General features: G+C 37.2%; 1 protein-coding gene across 7 annotated transcripts in view; it reads left to right on the top strand.

Moving 5' to 3' along the window:
* Cyrib (CYFIP related Rac1 interactor B) overlaps positions 1-16,528 on the top strand; it is a 126,813-nt gene extending 110,285 nt beyond the window's left edge. For all 7 annotated transcript variants that reach the window (XM_032916032.1, XM_032916001.1, XM_032916024.1 and 4 more), the window contains 8 exons: positions 2,010-2,115; positions 2,685-2,821; positions 4,038-4,115; positions 6,023-6,139; positions 7,046-7,125; positions 8,152-8,278; positions 9,544-9,614; positions 13,968-16,528. In XM_032916032.1, coding sequence (XP_032771923.1) covers positions 2,010-2,115; positions 2,685-2,821; positions 4,038-4,115; positions 6,023-6,139; positions 7,046-7,125; positions 8,152-8,278; positions 9,544-9,614; positions 13,968-14,031 — 780 coding nt within the window. In that variant the 3' untranslated portion in view covers positions 14,032-16,528. The remainder of the gene's footprint in view (positions 1-2,009; positions 2,116-2,684; positions 2,822-4,037; positions 4,116-6,022; positions 6,140-7,045; positions 7,126-8,151; positions 8,279-9,543; positions 9,615-13,967) is intronic.
* Positions 16,529-16,921: the final 393 nt, after the last annotated feature.

The raw sequence follows: 16,921 nt of genomic DNA, 5'->3' as shown, positions 1-16,921 counted from the left end.
CTTCTGGCCTCTAGGCACCAGCCATGCATGTGGTTCACAGACATACATGCAGACAAAACATACATATAAGTAAATTAGTACGTTAAACATACAACCTTAAAAGGAGTAATGTGAATAAAGACATGTTCTCTAGTATAAACCTCTTGTGAGAGAATAAGGACCTCCACTAGTGTTGAATTCTGCCCTAAGTTTTAACAGATTTGTAAATGAGTTGTAGTACTTACTTTAAGATAGTGTTGCCATTGACATTACTAAGTGTCAGCTTGTATGTTGAGCTGTTATAAATACTGGCCCAAAACCTTACAAACAGCAGTGCATATAAAATGCCAGGTGAAAGAAGCAGACACTTAGGTTCATAGGATGTTAGCCATGAAGAAACATGTATTCTTCAGTTCCATAAGGCAAAATGGATCCTAGGAAACAGTTCACTCAATGGAGACAGTGGATAGCATCTACAGCACATTTGTGTATTGTGGGGATGCATTAGTACCTAGACCTTCATAAAAGAAGTTGGGATGCTTAAGAGGAAATCAGTGAAAGTATAGTTTTATCTGTTTGTTTCCTGAATAAAAAACAAATTTACATTACTTGTTATATGATGAACTGAGTCTGGGCTTCCCCCTAGATATATTAGCATATTATCAAAGATTGTTGGAAATTTTATGTTTATATGAAATTAGGATTAGTTATTACATGTTGCAATAAATGATATTTCAATAGATGGTAGAAATACCATAGATGGTATGGTATACCAATAGAAATACCAATAGATGGTATTTCTAACACGAATAATATTGGCTTTAGGCTCCTTCTGTATCTAAGAGATATTCAGAAAATTGTAAAAAACACTCAAATTTTGAAAATATCAGCTAGATGTTATAGCACATACCTATTATTTCAGAACTTGGGAGGCTGAGGCAGGGAGATAATGAGTTTAAGGACAGACTGGGCTACATAGTAGGACCATGATTTTGAAAATGCTTAAGTACATATAGTAAATTATTTACACAGCCCATTTATTTACTTATTTGCACCTACATTATTCACAAAAATTTTAAATCTGAGTTTAATTTTATTTTGCCTTCTCGAGTTTTGTTTTTGTATAGATAGATTCAGTACTAGTGCCCTGTGGGGACCTAAACATGTCGTGCCTGGTGATTCTTACAAGTGGCTTCTGACATAGCTACAGAGTTTGTCTCTCAGATATAGTAACTTTGGGTTATTTAAAATGTTAGAGAAAGCAGAGCAGGTTGTTAGAGGAAAAACTAGTTTAAGAAAGCATCTATAGGCAAAAGGAAGGTAAAAGTAAGAGAACTTTCACCTAGGAGTAACTCCATACCCAGAAGAGATGGCATAATGGCTTCTAGCACTGACAGAGGTCTGTGTATAGTCATGAGCCCCAGCTTTGTCTTGCTTTCTTCCCTTCAGATCTGAAGCTGGTTTGTTTTGTTTTTGTTTTTGTTTTTGTTTTTCCATTTACTCATTTTTTTTCCTATTATCTTATTCAGGAAAGCCTGAAAAAGATTTGGAATCCAGAAAAGCATTTAATTCTAAACAATGAGTATCTGCAATATTTCTGAATTGCATTTTTCAGGTTTATTTAGGTTCCTGTTGGCCAGATCTCTTAAAGCTAGTATGGACCATGCAAGTTGAATTACAGCTTGGCCCTTTCTCAGAGTTGGTATTTTTATTACTTTGTTTCTTCCTGAAGATGTACCAAGAGTGTCTCTACAATAGAAGAAACAGTATAGAACATTTTCCTGTTGTGGCTCTAAATGACACCAAGTTGTAATATAGCTAATAAACAATGTTGATTTTATTGTCTGTTGTCTATTGGGAGGAAAAAAACTTGTAAATTTAAGAGAGTCCAAACTTGGAATTTCTGTGTCAGTCATTCTATACTTTTAATGTCCAGATCTCCTCACTAGCTAAAACTTTTGCCTTAGTGAAAAAAAAAAAAAGACTTGTAACTTTATAAATCTTAACTTTTTGTTTCTTGGATTTTTAAGGCAATCCAGCATCCAGCTGATGAGAAGTTGCAAGAGAAGGCATGGGGTGCAGTCGTGCCACTAGTAGGCAAATTAAAGAAATTTTACGAATTTTCTCAGAGATTAGGTAAGCTTAAAACTTTGTCATTTTTACTTTCCTGGTAAGAAAACATGCTTATTAACATCTAGAATTATTTAGATGATTTTGTTTATAGTACTGAAGTTGGCTGTGTATCAATTGTGCTGGTACAGCAGACTATATGAGCACATGATACTGTACTCATAATTTTTGATTGTTTAGACTATTTTCCTCAGCAAGTTGTGATTTAGAGATCTGACTTCTTTTCATGCTTAAGGAGCTCAGTATAAGAAACTACATTAGCCCGATGACAGGCTGTTTTGAGTCCCCATGGGCTAGAACCCGGGACCTTGTGTTTGGTAGGCAAGTGCTTGTCACTGAGTGGCATCCTAACCCTTAGGACTAGATATTATCAGACATTTCAAATCTGAGTTTATGACAGAATTAGCTCTTTTAATGTTTTTCATTAAACTAAATATTACTGTGGTAGTAGTTCGTGTGTGTGTGTAGCATTGATAGTGGTAAAGTGTAGATTTGTCTTGGTTATGGAGGGAGAGTGTATGGATGTGGGTTGGGATATGAAGTTCCTGACAACTTTTTCATCTTCTTTTCATTAGAAGCCGCATTAAGAGGCCTTCTGGGAGCCTTGACAAGTACACCATACTCCCCCACCCAGCATCTAGAGCGAGAGCAGGCTCTTGCTAAACAGTTTGCAGAGATTCTTCACTTCACACTCCGGTTTGATGAACTCAAGGTAGAATCGGCTGATAAACTTTTTATGAAATTCTTGTTTTTTCACTAAATAGTATGAGGAGGAACCTTTTAAAACCTATATTTAAATGATTTCTACCCAGCTGGATAGCTCGATTGGAAATGGCAGCTCTTTTGAAGGGGCAGCCAGGAGTCGGTGTTCACTGTAGTCCAGTGAATTTGTAAGCACAAAGTAAATCCTGAGCTGCCTTTCTGGTTTTGTTTATTTCTGTTTGTCTAATTTATTTCAACTTTTTATACAAAACATTTTTTCTCTCCCTTCCCCACCACTTACTTTTATTTTCCCCATTCATCTCATCATCTCATCATCTACTCTTTTATTATATTTAGACCTATACATCCCATGTTGCAATATGGGACAAGTCAAAATAAACCCATTTTTTTCTTTCAAGACAAGGTTTCTCTGTCCTCAAACAGCCTTGGCTGTTCTAGAACTTGCTCTGTAGACCAGGTTGGCCTTGAACTATAGAGATCCACCTTCCTCTGTCTACTGAGTGGTAGAATTAAAGGTGTGCACTTCCGCCACCTGGCATGCACTGTTTTGTGTTGTTTTGTTTTGTTTTTAATCAGAGTCCTGAGTTCAAATTATGAGACTTGATTTTTCAAGATCTTGAGTGCTCTTCTAGAAAATGGAAGAGTTATGTTTCTAACTGTGTTACTTCATATAGTATTATAGACAAGTGTTTATTAATACTTTTGGGCACAAAAGTAAAAAATATAAAGAACATGCATATTTGTATATAAATACATTGTAGGCCATATATGCACTCTTTTATTCAAAACAAGTACCCTTACATTTATTTTTTGTTTGGTTTTATAATATCAGTGTTTTGATAAGCAAGCTCTCAAGGTATTACCTAAAGTTATTGAAAAGGAGGAATTCATAATGCCCACAAATGGAAAATAGTCTATGGTTTTATGGTTATGTGAATGCAGCCAGAAGGCAGAGGCCCAACAGTCTCTGAATTCAAGGTCAGTGTGGAAGATATAGTGAGACCTTGTCTCCAAGGTAAAAAGTGCACTGAAAAGTACTAATGGCTTATATGAGTATATCGGGCAGTTGCTAAAGTGACATGAGAACGTTAGGTCACCAGTTCAAACTAAACTAGACTGTTACCTCGCTTACATTAGCATTTGATAACACAGCAGTCGTCTGTCATACATTACAGCGTTCTTTCCTACATGTCCTCCCTCTTTAGATGACAAATCCTGCCATACAAAATGATTTCAGCTACTATAGAAGAACATTGAGTCGTATGAGAATTAATAACGTCCCGGTAAGCTTTTGCTATGAATTAGGTTTAGTGGTGGTAAGAATAACTTGATATTATTCTTCCCTTTGTTCATTCATCTACACTCCCACTCATTAGATGAGTTGTATGTTTGTTTGTTTTGTTTGTTGAGACAAGAGCTCTACATAGCAGTGACTGTCCTAGAACTTACTATGTAGACCAGGCTAGCCTGGAATTCCCTGAAATCCATCAGCCTCTGCCTCCATCTTATTCAATAGTTAAAGCTTGTAATTATCAGTAACCATACTGTGAAAGGAAAGCTCAAACTATTGCAAACCATACAGAATATTTTTTTTTTCTACTGCCTTGAATTTTTACAACCAATTCAATAAAATTGCATTTTTGCCTTTATATCAGTGATACTTTAAATCTCTTTGTATATTATTATTTTAATTGAACAGAAAATTTTGCATGAATAGTTTTTGTTACAGTGGTGAATCCTGAAGAAAATTGACCCAGAATGAGAAAATTAACTGCCTCATACTGATGAGAAAGTCATTTCTGGGCTTGTGCCTTGGTATCATAGCTTCTTTCCTAGTTCCTTAGGGCTGCTAATCTCTTCTATCCTCCCAAAGTGTTTAGTACGCTTTTTCTACTTTCTTGGAATTACAGATGAAGATACTTGTGTTTAGGGGACCCATCATATGGTAATTGGTGTCAAAATAGGAAAAATCACAGCACAACTCTATGCTCATATTGTTAGTTTCATATAAATGTACTAGAGCTGTGTAAAGAGTGATAAAGGTTCAGAGAGAAATTTTTAAGTTTCAAAGGCAGTATTTAATTATGTATTTATTGATACTGAAAAATCTCTATGAAATTGTTTTAAAATGGGCCAGATTGGAGGTAAAGGATTTCTCTGTTCTTTACAACAGTTTGGGTTAATACAGACCACCTTGTATAAAACTGATTATAATGTCTGTTTTGTTTGTGTTTTTAACTCCCACTTGATAAATAAGAATAATACTCAATCTTTTGCCTTCTTTGCCATCTGCCTCTACACAAGAGGCCAGGGACTTTAAAGAGATCCTCAAACTGTCTTACTCTCTTGATAGCTATATACAAAGTCAGAAGTTCTCAGTGAGATCGCTTAGATTCACACTCCTGCCTGCCTTGCCTTGTGTCTCATCTTTTTTCTGTTCACCTCAGAGCCTGTTTTCCTCTCTCTTTCAGTTAATTTGTAGCAAACATCTTCTTTTCTGACCTTTTGTAACTGTCTGCCTACTATTATGTCTTGGTTTTCTTTTCTTTTTTTTTTAAACATATACTTGATACTCCATTTAATACCCTAAATGGATCACTATATGTAAGGAAAATGCTAAACTTAAAAGTAGCATTTAAGACTCTCTACAGTCTCACTTCTATGTTTATTTTCACTTCTTGCTGTCTACTTATTACACTGAATGGGTCAAAATGTGCTCTGTTAAGTCATTTTAAAAATGTATTTTCCTTCTGCCAATAGAAATATCTTGTTCACTTATATTTACATCATCACTTGTAAAAGGCCAAGTCTTCATCAATCCTCCTCATTTTCTAGTCTGAGATCCCCTTCTGCTGTTTCCTGTATTTTATCACGGTACTGGGTAGATCCTTTTGTTCGTACTGGAAGACAGGAGTATAACTTCGTAATCATCCTCACGTCTTCCAGAGCCTTCTGAACAGTCTTGTGTAGTAAGATGTCCCTTCAATGTATTACAATTCCATAATAGTATTTAATATGTTTGACTAGATAGTTTTTCTTTTTAAACAATTGCTTAATATTATTTTCAGTCTCTTTATTTTTAAAGAGTAGCTGAGTGGTATTTGTATACAAAGGTCTGAACTTAATTTTAAAGGTATTTACTAAGTTGGTTTAATAATGCGTGAATTAATGTCAAGTGATTTCTACACAGGCAGAAGGAGAAAATGAAGTAAATAATGAATTGGCAAATCGGATGTCTTTGTTTTATGCTGAGGCCACCCCAATGCTGAAAACCTTAAGTGACGCAACAACAAAATTTGTATCAGAGGTGAGTTGCTGGGGCTCCTTCTCCGCATGGATGCTGTCTCACTCACTGCGGAGGGGATGACTTCAGCAGTCCTGTGTTCCAAGTGCTACCCTTAGCCTGCACCCCTAAATGGGACCTGCACAGGTCTACAGCTGCCCATTTGCTTGGCAGTCACTCTGGAGGTACTTTGAGGACTGCTGTGATCACGTAGCCTAAGTGTGCTCTGATTGCCTTTTATAACCCCCCTTCTTGTTTTCTTCACTAATAATGAGCAGAAATCTCAGAGATGATCACTTTAATCTCAAAGATGATCACTTTAAGTTCCTTTCTGCATTGCTTTCGTCTGATCCACAGATCATTCTGCTGGATCCTCTAGAGTATATGATGATAAGGAAGACCTGAGCCCTGCTCTTGCTACATCCAAATCAGACGGCTGCCCTCTTACCGATTTTTATTTCACCTCTTATTTCACTAAATGTTTTCCATGGCCTGCCATTAAGCCTGATAATTTCAGTCTGATTTCTAGGACTCATAAAGTAGGAAAGAACAGACTACCACAAATTCTCCACTGTACACAAGAGATACCCACATACCATAAGTAAGAGGTAATGAAATAAATAAAATAAAATTTCCCTTCAGGTTAATCTTTACCTCTGAGCCCCTCATCTCTTGTATTTGAAAGGTTATGCTTATTCTTGCCCACCCAACAGAAATCTCTTCTAAAGTCAACAAGGTCTTGGCTGTTTTGTACATGGCTCTATCACCGATCATCAAACAGTGATTAGAATCATGGTCATTGTTTAGGAAGTTAGAAATAGGAGCCAGATCATTTGCTGGTTTCTGGGATTCTATAAAGTTTTAAATTATTTTTAAGTGTTACATTTTTTCCTTTTACTTGCTCTTTTTGTTCTCTTTGTACACTTACAGAATAAAAATTTGCCAATAGAAAATACCACAGACTGTTTAAGCACCATGGCAAGTGTATGCAGAGTCATGCTGGAGACGCCGTGAGTATGAGCTGTGTTTCACCTCAGCAGCACTGCTGCAGTGACTGGTATTCTAAAGCATATCCAAACCCAAATATGTCTCTATGCAAAAAGAAATGAAGCTTATCCTGACCATCAAATGTTGAGTGTATAAACAAAGCCAAAATAATTTGGCAGCTTATTGTCTTTATTTTTGAAACATAGAGTTGGACTATGGGCACTTCAATTGCTTTCACATTAGAACAGGAGTTTCATGATTTTGAGGGTCCAGGGAAGATTCCTTTCAGAAGGCTTTAATATTTCATTCGCCACATTCTCTCACACTTTAGTTTTGTCCTTGTTTCTGCACAGACCTGATTTATCTGAAGGCATTTGTGGTACATGTGATTGCTTTTGCTGTCAGCACCAGATAGTTTTTATTAAGACCTTTTGTTTTTGCATCACTCATTTCCCAAAGTGTTCTCCTGTGCACTATGTTTGTCACTGATGAACTCAAGGAGCAGGAGGACAAGCACCTCCTCCCACTCTTTCCTCTTATGTAAGGGAATGGGATGCAGAGAAATAAAGGGATACATACTGCTAGCCCACCTCCCGCTGGATCAGAGTTCTCATTCTGAGTCTGCTCTGCTGCTTTGCTACATTGTAGTCTGTGTAGATCAGAGTCCCATTTTCTTTTTTCTAAGTGAAACAATGTGATCGAATCCTGTAATATAGAGATACATAAATAGCAAACCTGCCTGCTCCATTGAGCAAGTGGCTTTTCTCATGGTGCTAAGTATCCATTCCCAAACTCGTATTTCAGGATGATTTTTGGTTTCTCTGAAATTGTAGAAGAGGTAATATAATACCATGGTGGGTACAAATGTGAAGACCACAATATGTGGGTCATAAGACTTCACCATGTCCATTTCCTCTCCTTAAGGGCCTTGTACAGAAGAGATAATGTTGACATTCTTTTCAGAGATCCAAGTAGTATCAAGTGTGGGTGTAGTCAGTTCATTATGAGTTTGCGATGTGCCTCACCCACCCAAATCTTTTGCCCTCCAGGGAATATAGAAGCAGATTTACCAATGAAGAAACAGTATCATTCTGCTTGAGGGTAATGGTGGGTGTCATAATACTCTATGACCATGTCCATCCAGTGGGAGCATTTGCCAAAACTTCTAAAATTGATGTAAGTTACCTATTGCTTTATGTGATTGCAAATTGTTTTCATGCATGGAAATCAATAGGTTTTATTTAAAGAATAACAGGCTGGACTCAAGGGTTGGTGATATGGTTGGAATTCCTTTTTTTCCACTGTCCTGTGTTTCTGGTTGCTAGCTAGTATGTGGGTATGTTAGATGATTGAATGATGTTACTGATAGTGAATGGTAATGGTGAGTATTTCTTTGTAGTATCTCTAATGATTACATAAAATTTCATATCCTTTGCCTAATAAGCAAAGATAAGGTTTTTTTCCATATATTAAAAGTCAACATTGGTGCTTATTTAAGAAAGTGTTTTTTGTTTTGTTGTTAATATTGCTTCCTTTTCCTATTCATAATAGTTTACTCTCTACTTTCACTATCTGCTGAGAATAGAAGTTCCTATTAGAATAGAAGTGGTTTTTCTCATTTCTCTGCTTATTCTTGAACATTCTAGCTAGTACTTGGTGGGGATTATCAGATAATTACTACTTCAAGCTCTTAGCATTTTAGATCTCAATTATGGATTGCTAACTTTAATATGTCTCTGTTTTATATAAAGAAAAATGAGTTAGCATTAGCTTATTTGTGTGGTAAGCATGTCCCAGAATTTTTACCTTGTTCCCATGTGCCTGTAAACATGGTCCTAGAGTTTTCTGTTCACTACAGCAGCTTCACTTTAGGAGATTAAGTAATATAGTTGCTAGGAAGTGGTAGAGTATGAGGCTAAACCCACACCTCTTTCAAATTTATTGTGTGTTTTTTCAGACAACCAGGCTGATCTTGAAATAAGCTCTTCATTGAGTTTTTCTCCCCCTGGGTACCCTGTAGAAGTGCCTGTTGCCTCCCCGTCAGTCAGTTTTACCTCCTTCATCTGGACTTCAGGATTCTTTAACTCCCTCTCAGCTCTACAGGATTCCCATCTGTCCTCTGCTTGTCACAGGCTACCTGGGAAACTCCTCTTTCCTGCAGCAGAGCCATTCTATCCTTGCAACTGGTGTATAGTATCTTTTCCTCTTAGTTCATTAGTGGAAGTGGGATTTCATTTTGACTGGTTGCATTTCCAGAAAGTTTTGCCTCACTGAGAGACTGAAAATACTAACATTTGCCAGCTCCACCCCAAAGAATGAGTAAGTTAGCATTTCTAGTATATGGTCTCTTCAGTTCTATAGTTAAGGTTCCAATTTTAGTTTTGCCTTTTTTAAATGAATGTTATTTTAAAAAAGTGATACTTTGTCTCTTTTCTCCTCAGATGAAAGGTTGTATCAAAGTTCTTAAGGATCAACCTCCTAATAGTGTAGAAGGTCTTCTCAATGCTCTCAGGTATGTATATGAACCTAAGCATGGCAGAACAATATTTGTTCAGTGTTTGAATAGCACCTAAGAGATACTTCAGTAGTATTCAAGCTGGAGATTGTGCTTATTGGTAATGTTGCTTCAAAGCAGTGATCTATATAGTATTGTATATTGAAGACTATGTGTAGACAGATGACAATACCAGCTTTGTTTCTTGGCTCAACATTTTGCTCTACTGTTTGTCTCTTTGAAGCAGGATTGCTTCTTTTAACTTTAATGTATGTTGATTCACAAACATTGGAAGTTTTAAAGAAAAACCATGTGGTCTGATCATGTGTAGCTTCTAGTGGGTTTTTCCTTACACATGTAGAGAGTCATAGCTCAATCTAATTGCTGGTCTGATGATAGAACAATACAGCGTTCTATAGTAGTTCCTTTTCTCTTGAGTAACCTGGTGACATTTCTGTATTCATGATCCCATGTCTGCATTATCTGTGTTTTGAGGAATCATTGTTGATTTAGTTACTGAAGCTTCTGTGCTTCATGACATCTTTTTAAGTGAATACCTTCTTGCTTTATAACATACTGGCACAGAATCAAGTTAAAAGGACTTCACAACCTAGAAGCTAATTTTCTATACTTTATTATTTGAGGTTTAAGCAAGAAATAATATGAACATAGAAATATTTATGTAGTGATATTTATATCATAAAGCAAAATGTCAATTAATTTCAGCTTCACACAACTCTTATGGAAAGTGCTGCGTAGGCGGTCTCAGCCTGAATAAAGAAGAGCTACTTTAAATGAACATTAGAATGACAAAAACTTAGTTTAATTAAATCCATGTACTATCAGGGTATTGCAGCCACACACCCAGTGTTTAGAAATTTTTTTCTTTTGCATTGCAAACTACATTTTAAATTTAGCTTTGTAGGGCATGGGCCTCTTTATATCCTTTCTGGATATCATTTGTATCTGTGTGCCTGTTTTTGTTTTTGTAATATTCTAACCTTTTTTTTTTTTTTTTTTGTTTCCTGAAGGGTCAATCTCTGCAGTCAGTGGGTATCAGAAAATCTGTTATGAAATGTATTGTTAAAAGTTAGGCATAAATAGCCTGGTATGATGGAAAATACCCCCCGAGCTGGGGACCAAACCCAGGGCCTTGCGCTTGCTAGGCAAGCGCTCTACCACTGAGATAAATCCTCAACCCTGAATATACCTTTTAAACCCAAGAGGGCAACCTAGTTTCCTTAGTGAGAGAGAGCCTTTCTCAGCAATCCAGAACAGCTTAGAGGTAAAGGAGGCTCTGCAGGCTTTTAGTATTTCTTACATTACCTTCAAGGAAGCACGCTAAAGAGCAGTGAACCCCCCGAAGTACAGTGCTGCTTTTAGAACTGATGTGTGGGGTTTGTTGAGTCTCAACACTCTTTTAGTGTTGAGTACAGGACTGATGTGAAGTGTTTTTACAGGAGGCAGTGCTGGGGAAAGCAAAAGTATCCTGTTAGTTTTGTTAAGTTTTAAGGAAGATTTTTGAACCTGTTTGTTCATAGTAAGCATATTCTGCATCTGGCTCTCACTTTTTATCTGGGGCTTTATGATGCTAGTGGTCATGCTTATGGAAGTCATGAGTACCATTTCTTATCACCATGGATTTCCAGTACAGTCTTGAATGTGAGACCTCTGTTTATCTGAGTTGTGGATGGTACTCGTAGTTGTAGGCACTGTTTGCATCTCCATTCTTATCACATGAACCCAGAAGTAGTGCAGGTTCTGAGGAACCAGAGTTGATGTAGGGTTTCATTCCTGAAATTGATATCCTTTTGATATCCCAGTCTGATTCATTGCGTATTGATCTTGGGTGTGTTTCAGAATAGGTTGTAAACATGCAGAGTTCCAGACCATTACCTCTATAGTCTCTTTTCTTATATCTGAGTTGCGACTCAGGCTCTCTCATTTTAAATAAATACCCTGACTAGTACTTTGTAAAACACTGCTGAAACTAAAACATCACAGCCATACGCTTTCTCATAACAACCAAAGCCAAACAGACTTCTTACAAAATTAAAAATTAAAAGATTTTTGAATGGAATTATATCTGTATATGTGTTTTGAATTATTTATGCACTACCCTCTACTTTTAGTATGCTAAAAGGGGGGAGCAATGAGTCATGAATTTTTTTTTTTTTTTGTTTTTTTTTTTTTTTTTTTTTCCCGGAGCTGGGGACCGAACCCAGGGCCTTGCGCTTCCTTTTTTTTTTTTTATAGAGATCTGGGATGAACTCTTTATTAATGAGAGGGAGAAGGAGTTGTGAATTCAGGTGTAGTGCTCCAGTACTTGCTTCTTTGCTGAACTTCAGAGAAAGACAGCAATTGTTTTCCAGTAGAGAAGTCAGCCGCATGCACTTGAATGGGGACTTGGGTTTTGTACTCAAAGGATAGTAGTAAACCCTGTGTGCTTCACTCATTCAAAGTAGTGCTGTTGCCTTTGCTAAGTGGTGATGCAGTAACTCTGGCATGGTCTTGCATGGTAGGAATGCCAAAACTACCAGGAGCACAGCACACACAGACAGTCCCAGGGAGTGTAAGTATTGCTGACTGTTCTGAGGTAGAGACTTAAATATTCATCTTCCTTAGTTATTTTCAGTAAAGGAAAGGGGAAAGAAGCCATAGAAATAGATGACATCTATTTCCTGATATCAAGTAGGGCCATGATGTGGCCATATATGCTTTGTGAATCTACATAAAACGGAACAGTTGCCCCATCACTACCATTTCATTAAATATTCCTCTTTAGCAGTGGTTCTCAACCTGTGAGTTGGAATCTCTTTGGCAAACCTCTCATTCACAAAAATACTTACATTATGATTCCTAACAGTAGCAAAATTACAGTTATGAAGTATCAGTAAAAATAATGTTATGGTTGGGGGTTACCAACACAAGGAACTGTATGAAAGGGTCGCAGCTTTAGGAAGGAACCACTGACTTTTCCTCTCCAGTGTCACACCTAACTTCCCTCTATTTATTGAACACTCATTATGTACCAGACACTACTGCTAGGTGTGTGATAAACATATCTGTCTCTTCACCATTACAAAGACTACAGATAGGATTTTTACTTTTAAAGCTTATTTGGAATAAACTGAGCAGCTGTTTAAATTTCTTTAATATATATTGTCTTAAAATGATTTAGTCTTTGAAAATTATGTATGAAATGTTTATAAGCCAAATCAACCTGTTTGAATTATCTTCTGAATACATTCCACATTCAAGCCTTGCAAACCTCTCTGTCTGTTGCTGCTGATCAGATCCAGTTTTAGGCATCTCATTTACTCCTCAGTTGAAAGTCCTGTAGCTTCCCCCAGCTCTTACTCAGCATCCTGTCACTCCTTTTTCATTGTTTTTGCCTTCCAGAGCCCAACCCTGGGCTAGTTAGTTAGCCTCTTTCTTACACTTTGTTCCTCCTAGGCCTTCTGTAAAGATAGCACCCAGTTTTCCTTCTCCTGTTGGGTAGTAACTCCTGGAAGACATTGGAGACTAGCTTGCTGCTGTCGTATTATTTAAAGTGTCAGGGTTTAATTGTAAACTCGAATATTTCATCTTGTTGAATTCATTTTGAGTTTGGACTTACACGCTTATTCAAAATACACTTACCTGGAAATAAGGTACCTAAAGAATGTAAGTATTTCAGGGCACTGTTTTTATACAACATAGAATGAAACTGTAAGGGATGCGAGTAAAATTTTAGACTTCGAAGGCTGTTTTCTAGAATAGCTACCATTATGTCAAGAAGGAATCCTCAGATCATGAACCAACTTAGTATTTTTTGATGCATCTTTTTAAAATATGTTTTTATTCTTCGTGAATTTCATACATGCATCCAATGGTTATTTTCACTCCCCACTCTTTTCCCCTTCTAATACTACTTTTATGTGAACATTAAAATTTGTATTTCATATACTAAAACTGAATATTGTGTCTATCATTTTGTTTTTCTCCCTTAGTAATCAAAAAACCTAAAAAGAGTGTATATACTTAATTCACATACTGTGCAAAAGTAGTCTGTATCTGGGTCAGGAGCCATAATTTGCTAATATGTGGGATAGATCTGTCATTTTATCTGTCATTGTCCTAACAATGAGAGGTAGCTAATTGTTTCAGATTTTTGGCTAATCATTTCAACGAGGTACTTATAACCAGGTGACCAGCAACCGGCTGCTCCTGTTGGATGCGGGAGAGTCGAGGTGTGAGCCTGGTCAGGATTAAAACTGCCATCCTAAGGCATGAGTTTGTGAGATTGATTGACCAGTTACTCATCTGGGCATATTACACAGCCCATGCAGACTTTTTACTTCCTAACATTGTTCACTCTGTTTTGTATAGGTACACAACAAAACATTTGAATGATGAGACTACCTCCAAGCAGATTAGGTCCATGCTGCAGTAAGAGCTGTGGTGCAAGCCCCTGCCGCGGATGGAGCACACAGTGTTCTTCAGTGACCGAGAATGCAGTCTTAGTGAATGCCATTAAATCTCCTTATTCTTGCTTTGGTTTCTTTCCTCTATTCCTCTTCCCACTTTTTTAATCATGTTCTTGTTCTTAAGACTTCTTTTCTGTGCCAAAATCAGTAAAGTTATACTTTGAAAGGGATTTTGTCCTTTCAAAACAGGCCATCTAAGGCAGCTAATTACGCATTGCATTGAGGTCTCTACTGAGAAAAGTTCTGTGACTTGAACTAAATATTTTTAAATGTGGATTTTTTTTGAAAACTAATATTTAATATTGCTTCTTCTGCATGGCGAAACTGCCTATTCTGCTATTTAAAACCCTCATAAATTTATTTTCTACTGCCGCTTTTTCATGTGCAGCCAAAATGAAAATGTTTAAATTAACTGTGTTGTACAAATGGTACCCAACACAAACTTTTTTTAAATTAGTAAGACTTTTGTTTAAAGTTTTAAGTTTGCATTTTGACTTTTTTTTTGTAAGTTTGTATGTTGTGTGTTTAACCTTTATTAACTAACGTTAAAAACTGTGATGTGTGCGTAGATTATTACGTATGCATGTTCATGTTTAAGAATGGCTGTTGATAAAATAAAATTCAGCTTTCCTTTTTCTAAGTGTGGCTTGGTTTACTGAGGTTTCTGGAAGTTTTCCCTGTATATATTTCTGTGGAATGCATATACACATTACATAATTTTTCTTTCTCTTAGGCAATAGCTATGTCTTTTTCGGTTGTTTCTCTTTACCTTTGTCTATGTACATAAGTTGAACTGTTTTTAAAGCTGTTGTGTATAAGATGACCAGTGATTGTGTCATTAACTTGACTTCTGTTCTGATTTAATCTCTGTGAGCATAGTCATAGAGGGGAAACCATACTTTCTTAGCTCTCAGTTTCAGGAGTAAAAGGGCGGCAGCAAGAAGCACAGGGTGTCTCAAAAGCAGGAGGAACCCTTGACGTTGGAGGACAGTGAGCACTAAGATACTTCCAGAGGAAATAAATGAAAGACTGATCTCACTAGTGGTAGGAAGTGACCGTGTGTTTCAACTTAGTATCATAAAGCCCAAGCCAGTGAAATTTATCTTGAGAGAAGCTGCTTGAAAGTTGTCTAATTCAGCCTTGTCAGTGGTTTAATCACAAGGTGATCTGAGGTGATACAGTTAAAGTGGTTAACCATGGAAGATGATCACAAGCTGCCCTCTGGATCTTCTCCATTGGAGCGCCCACTTGGTGATAAAGTTCCTGTTGACTTCTGTGGCCTCCTGTTTACTCATGTCCCATTTCATACCCTGTTCTCCAGCCAAGCTTAATTACTTGCTGTTTACAGATTGTTCCATGTGGTGTTGCTTCGTAACTGATTTGCCTACAAACTGAACCTGGTCTTCTTTCTCTCCTTCATGTCTGTCTGACCAACACCAGCTTTCATCTTTCAAAAATCAGTTTCTTTACTTCCTCCAAAAACCATTTACATGACATTGGCCATGTCTTCTAGGAGTCTTCTAACAGTATTATAATGGGTTTAATAGTGCACTCCTCAAAAGGTAATGTCTGTATGGAACCTGTACATACATATGGCTTCATTTCGAAGAAGGACATTTTCGGGTGAATGTAAGGACCTATGGATCACATCATCCTGGATTAGAGTGGGTCCTAACCCCACTGACAAGTTCTTTTAAGAGAAAAGAAGGGGAAACAGATGCAGAGGAGGTCTTGGGAGGATAGAGGCAAAGGTAAACATCATGTCTTGAAATTCCCTGGACCACAAAAGCTAGAAGAGGGTCATGGAACACTTTCTATCAGAGCCTCTGGAAGGAACCGACCCTGATGCTCTTTTTATTTCAGACTTCTATTATGATGACAAAATAAGTTTCTATTCTAAGCCACCTAGTTTGTGGTAAATTGTTACAGTCAACCTAAGCATTGAATACAACTGTCTCACAAAACAGCCTGATATATCACTACACTTTTCTATCTTCTCTGATACTCATGAGAAGTCACAATGTCTAGATGCTGCAGAGACTGAGAACTTGAGAGAAGAGCCATGTCATATTTCTTCAGTGTCCCCAAGCAAGGATCTTGCATAGTTCCTAAATATGGAGATCTGCCAAGTGAGTAATTGGATGGAGTGCGTGAATCCTGATAAATGAGATAGATGGAGTAATCCTGCTGTGGCCTTTTCAGGTAACATGGTTCACACTCTGCATGTCGAAGATTAAGTGGGCAAAAACATCTTTAACTCTAGCCTAGGGGTCAGTAGCCCAGTTGGTGGGCCAATTCACCTCCCTCTGTACCTACACAATCTGTGAATTAAGAATGATTTTTAAAACGTTGGGGGAATAAAGGATAACATGTTTTTCTAAAAGTTGAAAAATATTTTGTAGCATGAGAAAAGTATATGAAATTCAAACTCCAGTGTTCATAAATAAAATTTTATTGAACATAGTCTCCTCATTTGTGTGTATATATATTATTTATGGCTATTAGTTCATTGTAGCAGCATTGAATTGAATCGTGACAGAGATTGTGTGGCCATCAGAAGCTAAGTATGTACTGGCTCTGAACAGGATTTACCATGCCCTTTTCTTGAGAGAAGAGCAGACTTGTTTGACAGCCTGGAGTAATAGGGGCACACTGCAGTGATGGAGGAGCTGCTTCTGGGGAACGGGCTCAACCTCAGAGCTGATATTTTCCATTCACATAATCCAAGGAGCATGTTGGTATGTTCTGCATTTTGTCTCTGCTTACGAAACTGCCTTCAGAGTGAACGATTCTGTGACTGGACACGGCACACCAGCCTCAGCAAAGGCTAAGCAAAGGGTCTGTTTGTCCACTGAA

Source organism: Rattus rattus, chromosome 1 (assembly GCF_011064425.1).
Source record: "Rattus rattus isolate New Zealand chromosome 1, Rrattus_CSIRO_v1, whole genome shotgun sequence".
Lineage (NCBI taxonomy): Eukaryota > Metazoa > Chordata > Mammalia > Rodentia > Muridae > Rattus > Rattus rattus.
Note: the sequence above shows the minus strand (reverse complement) of the source record. Positions and strands in the feature narration are given on the sequence as shown.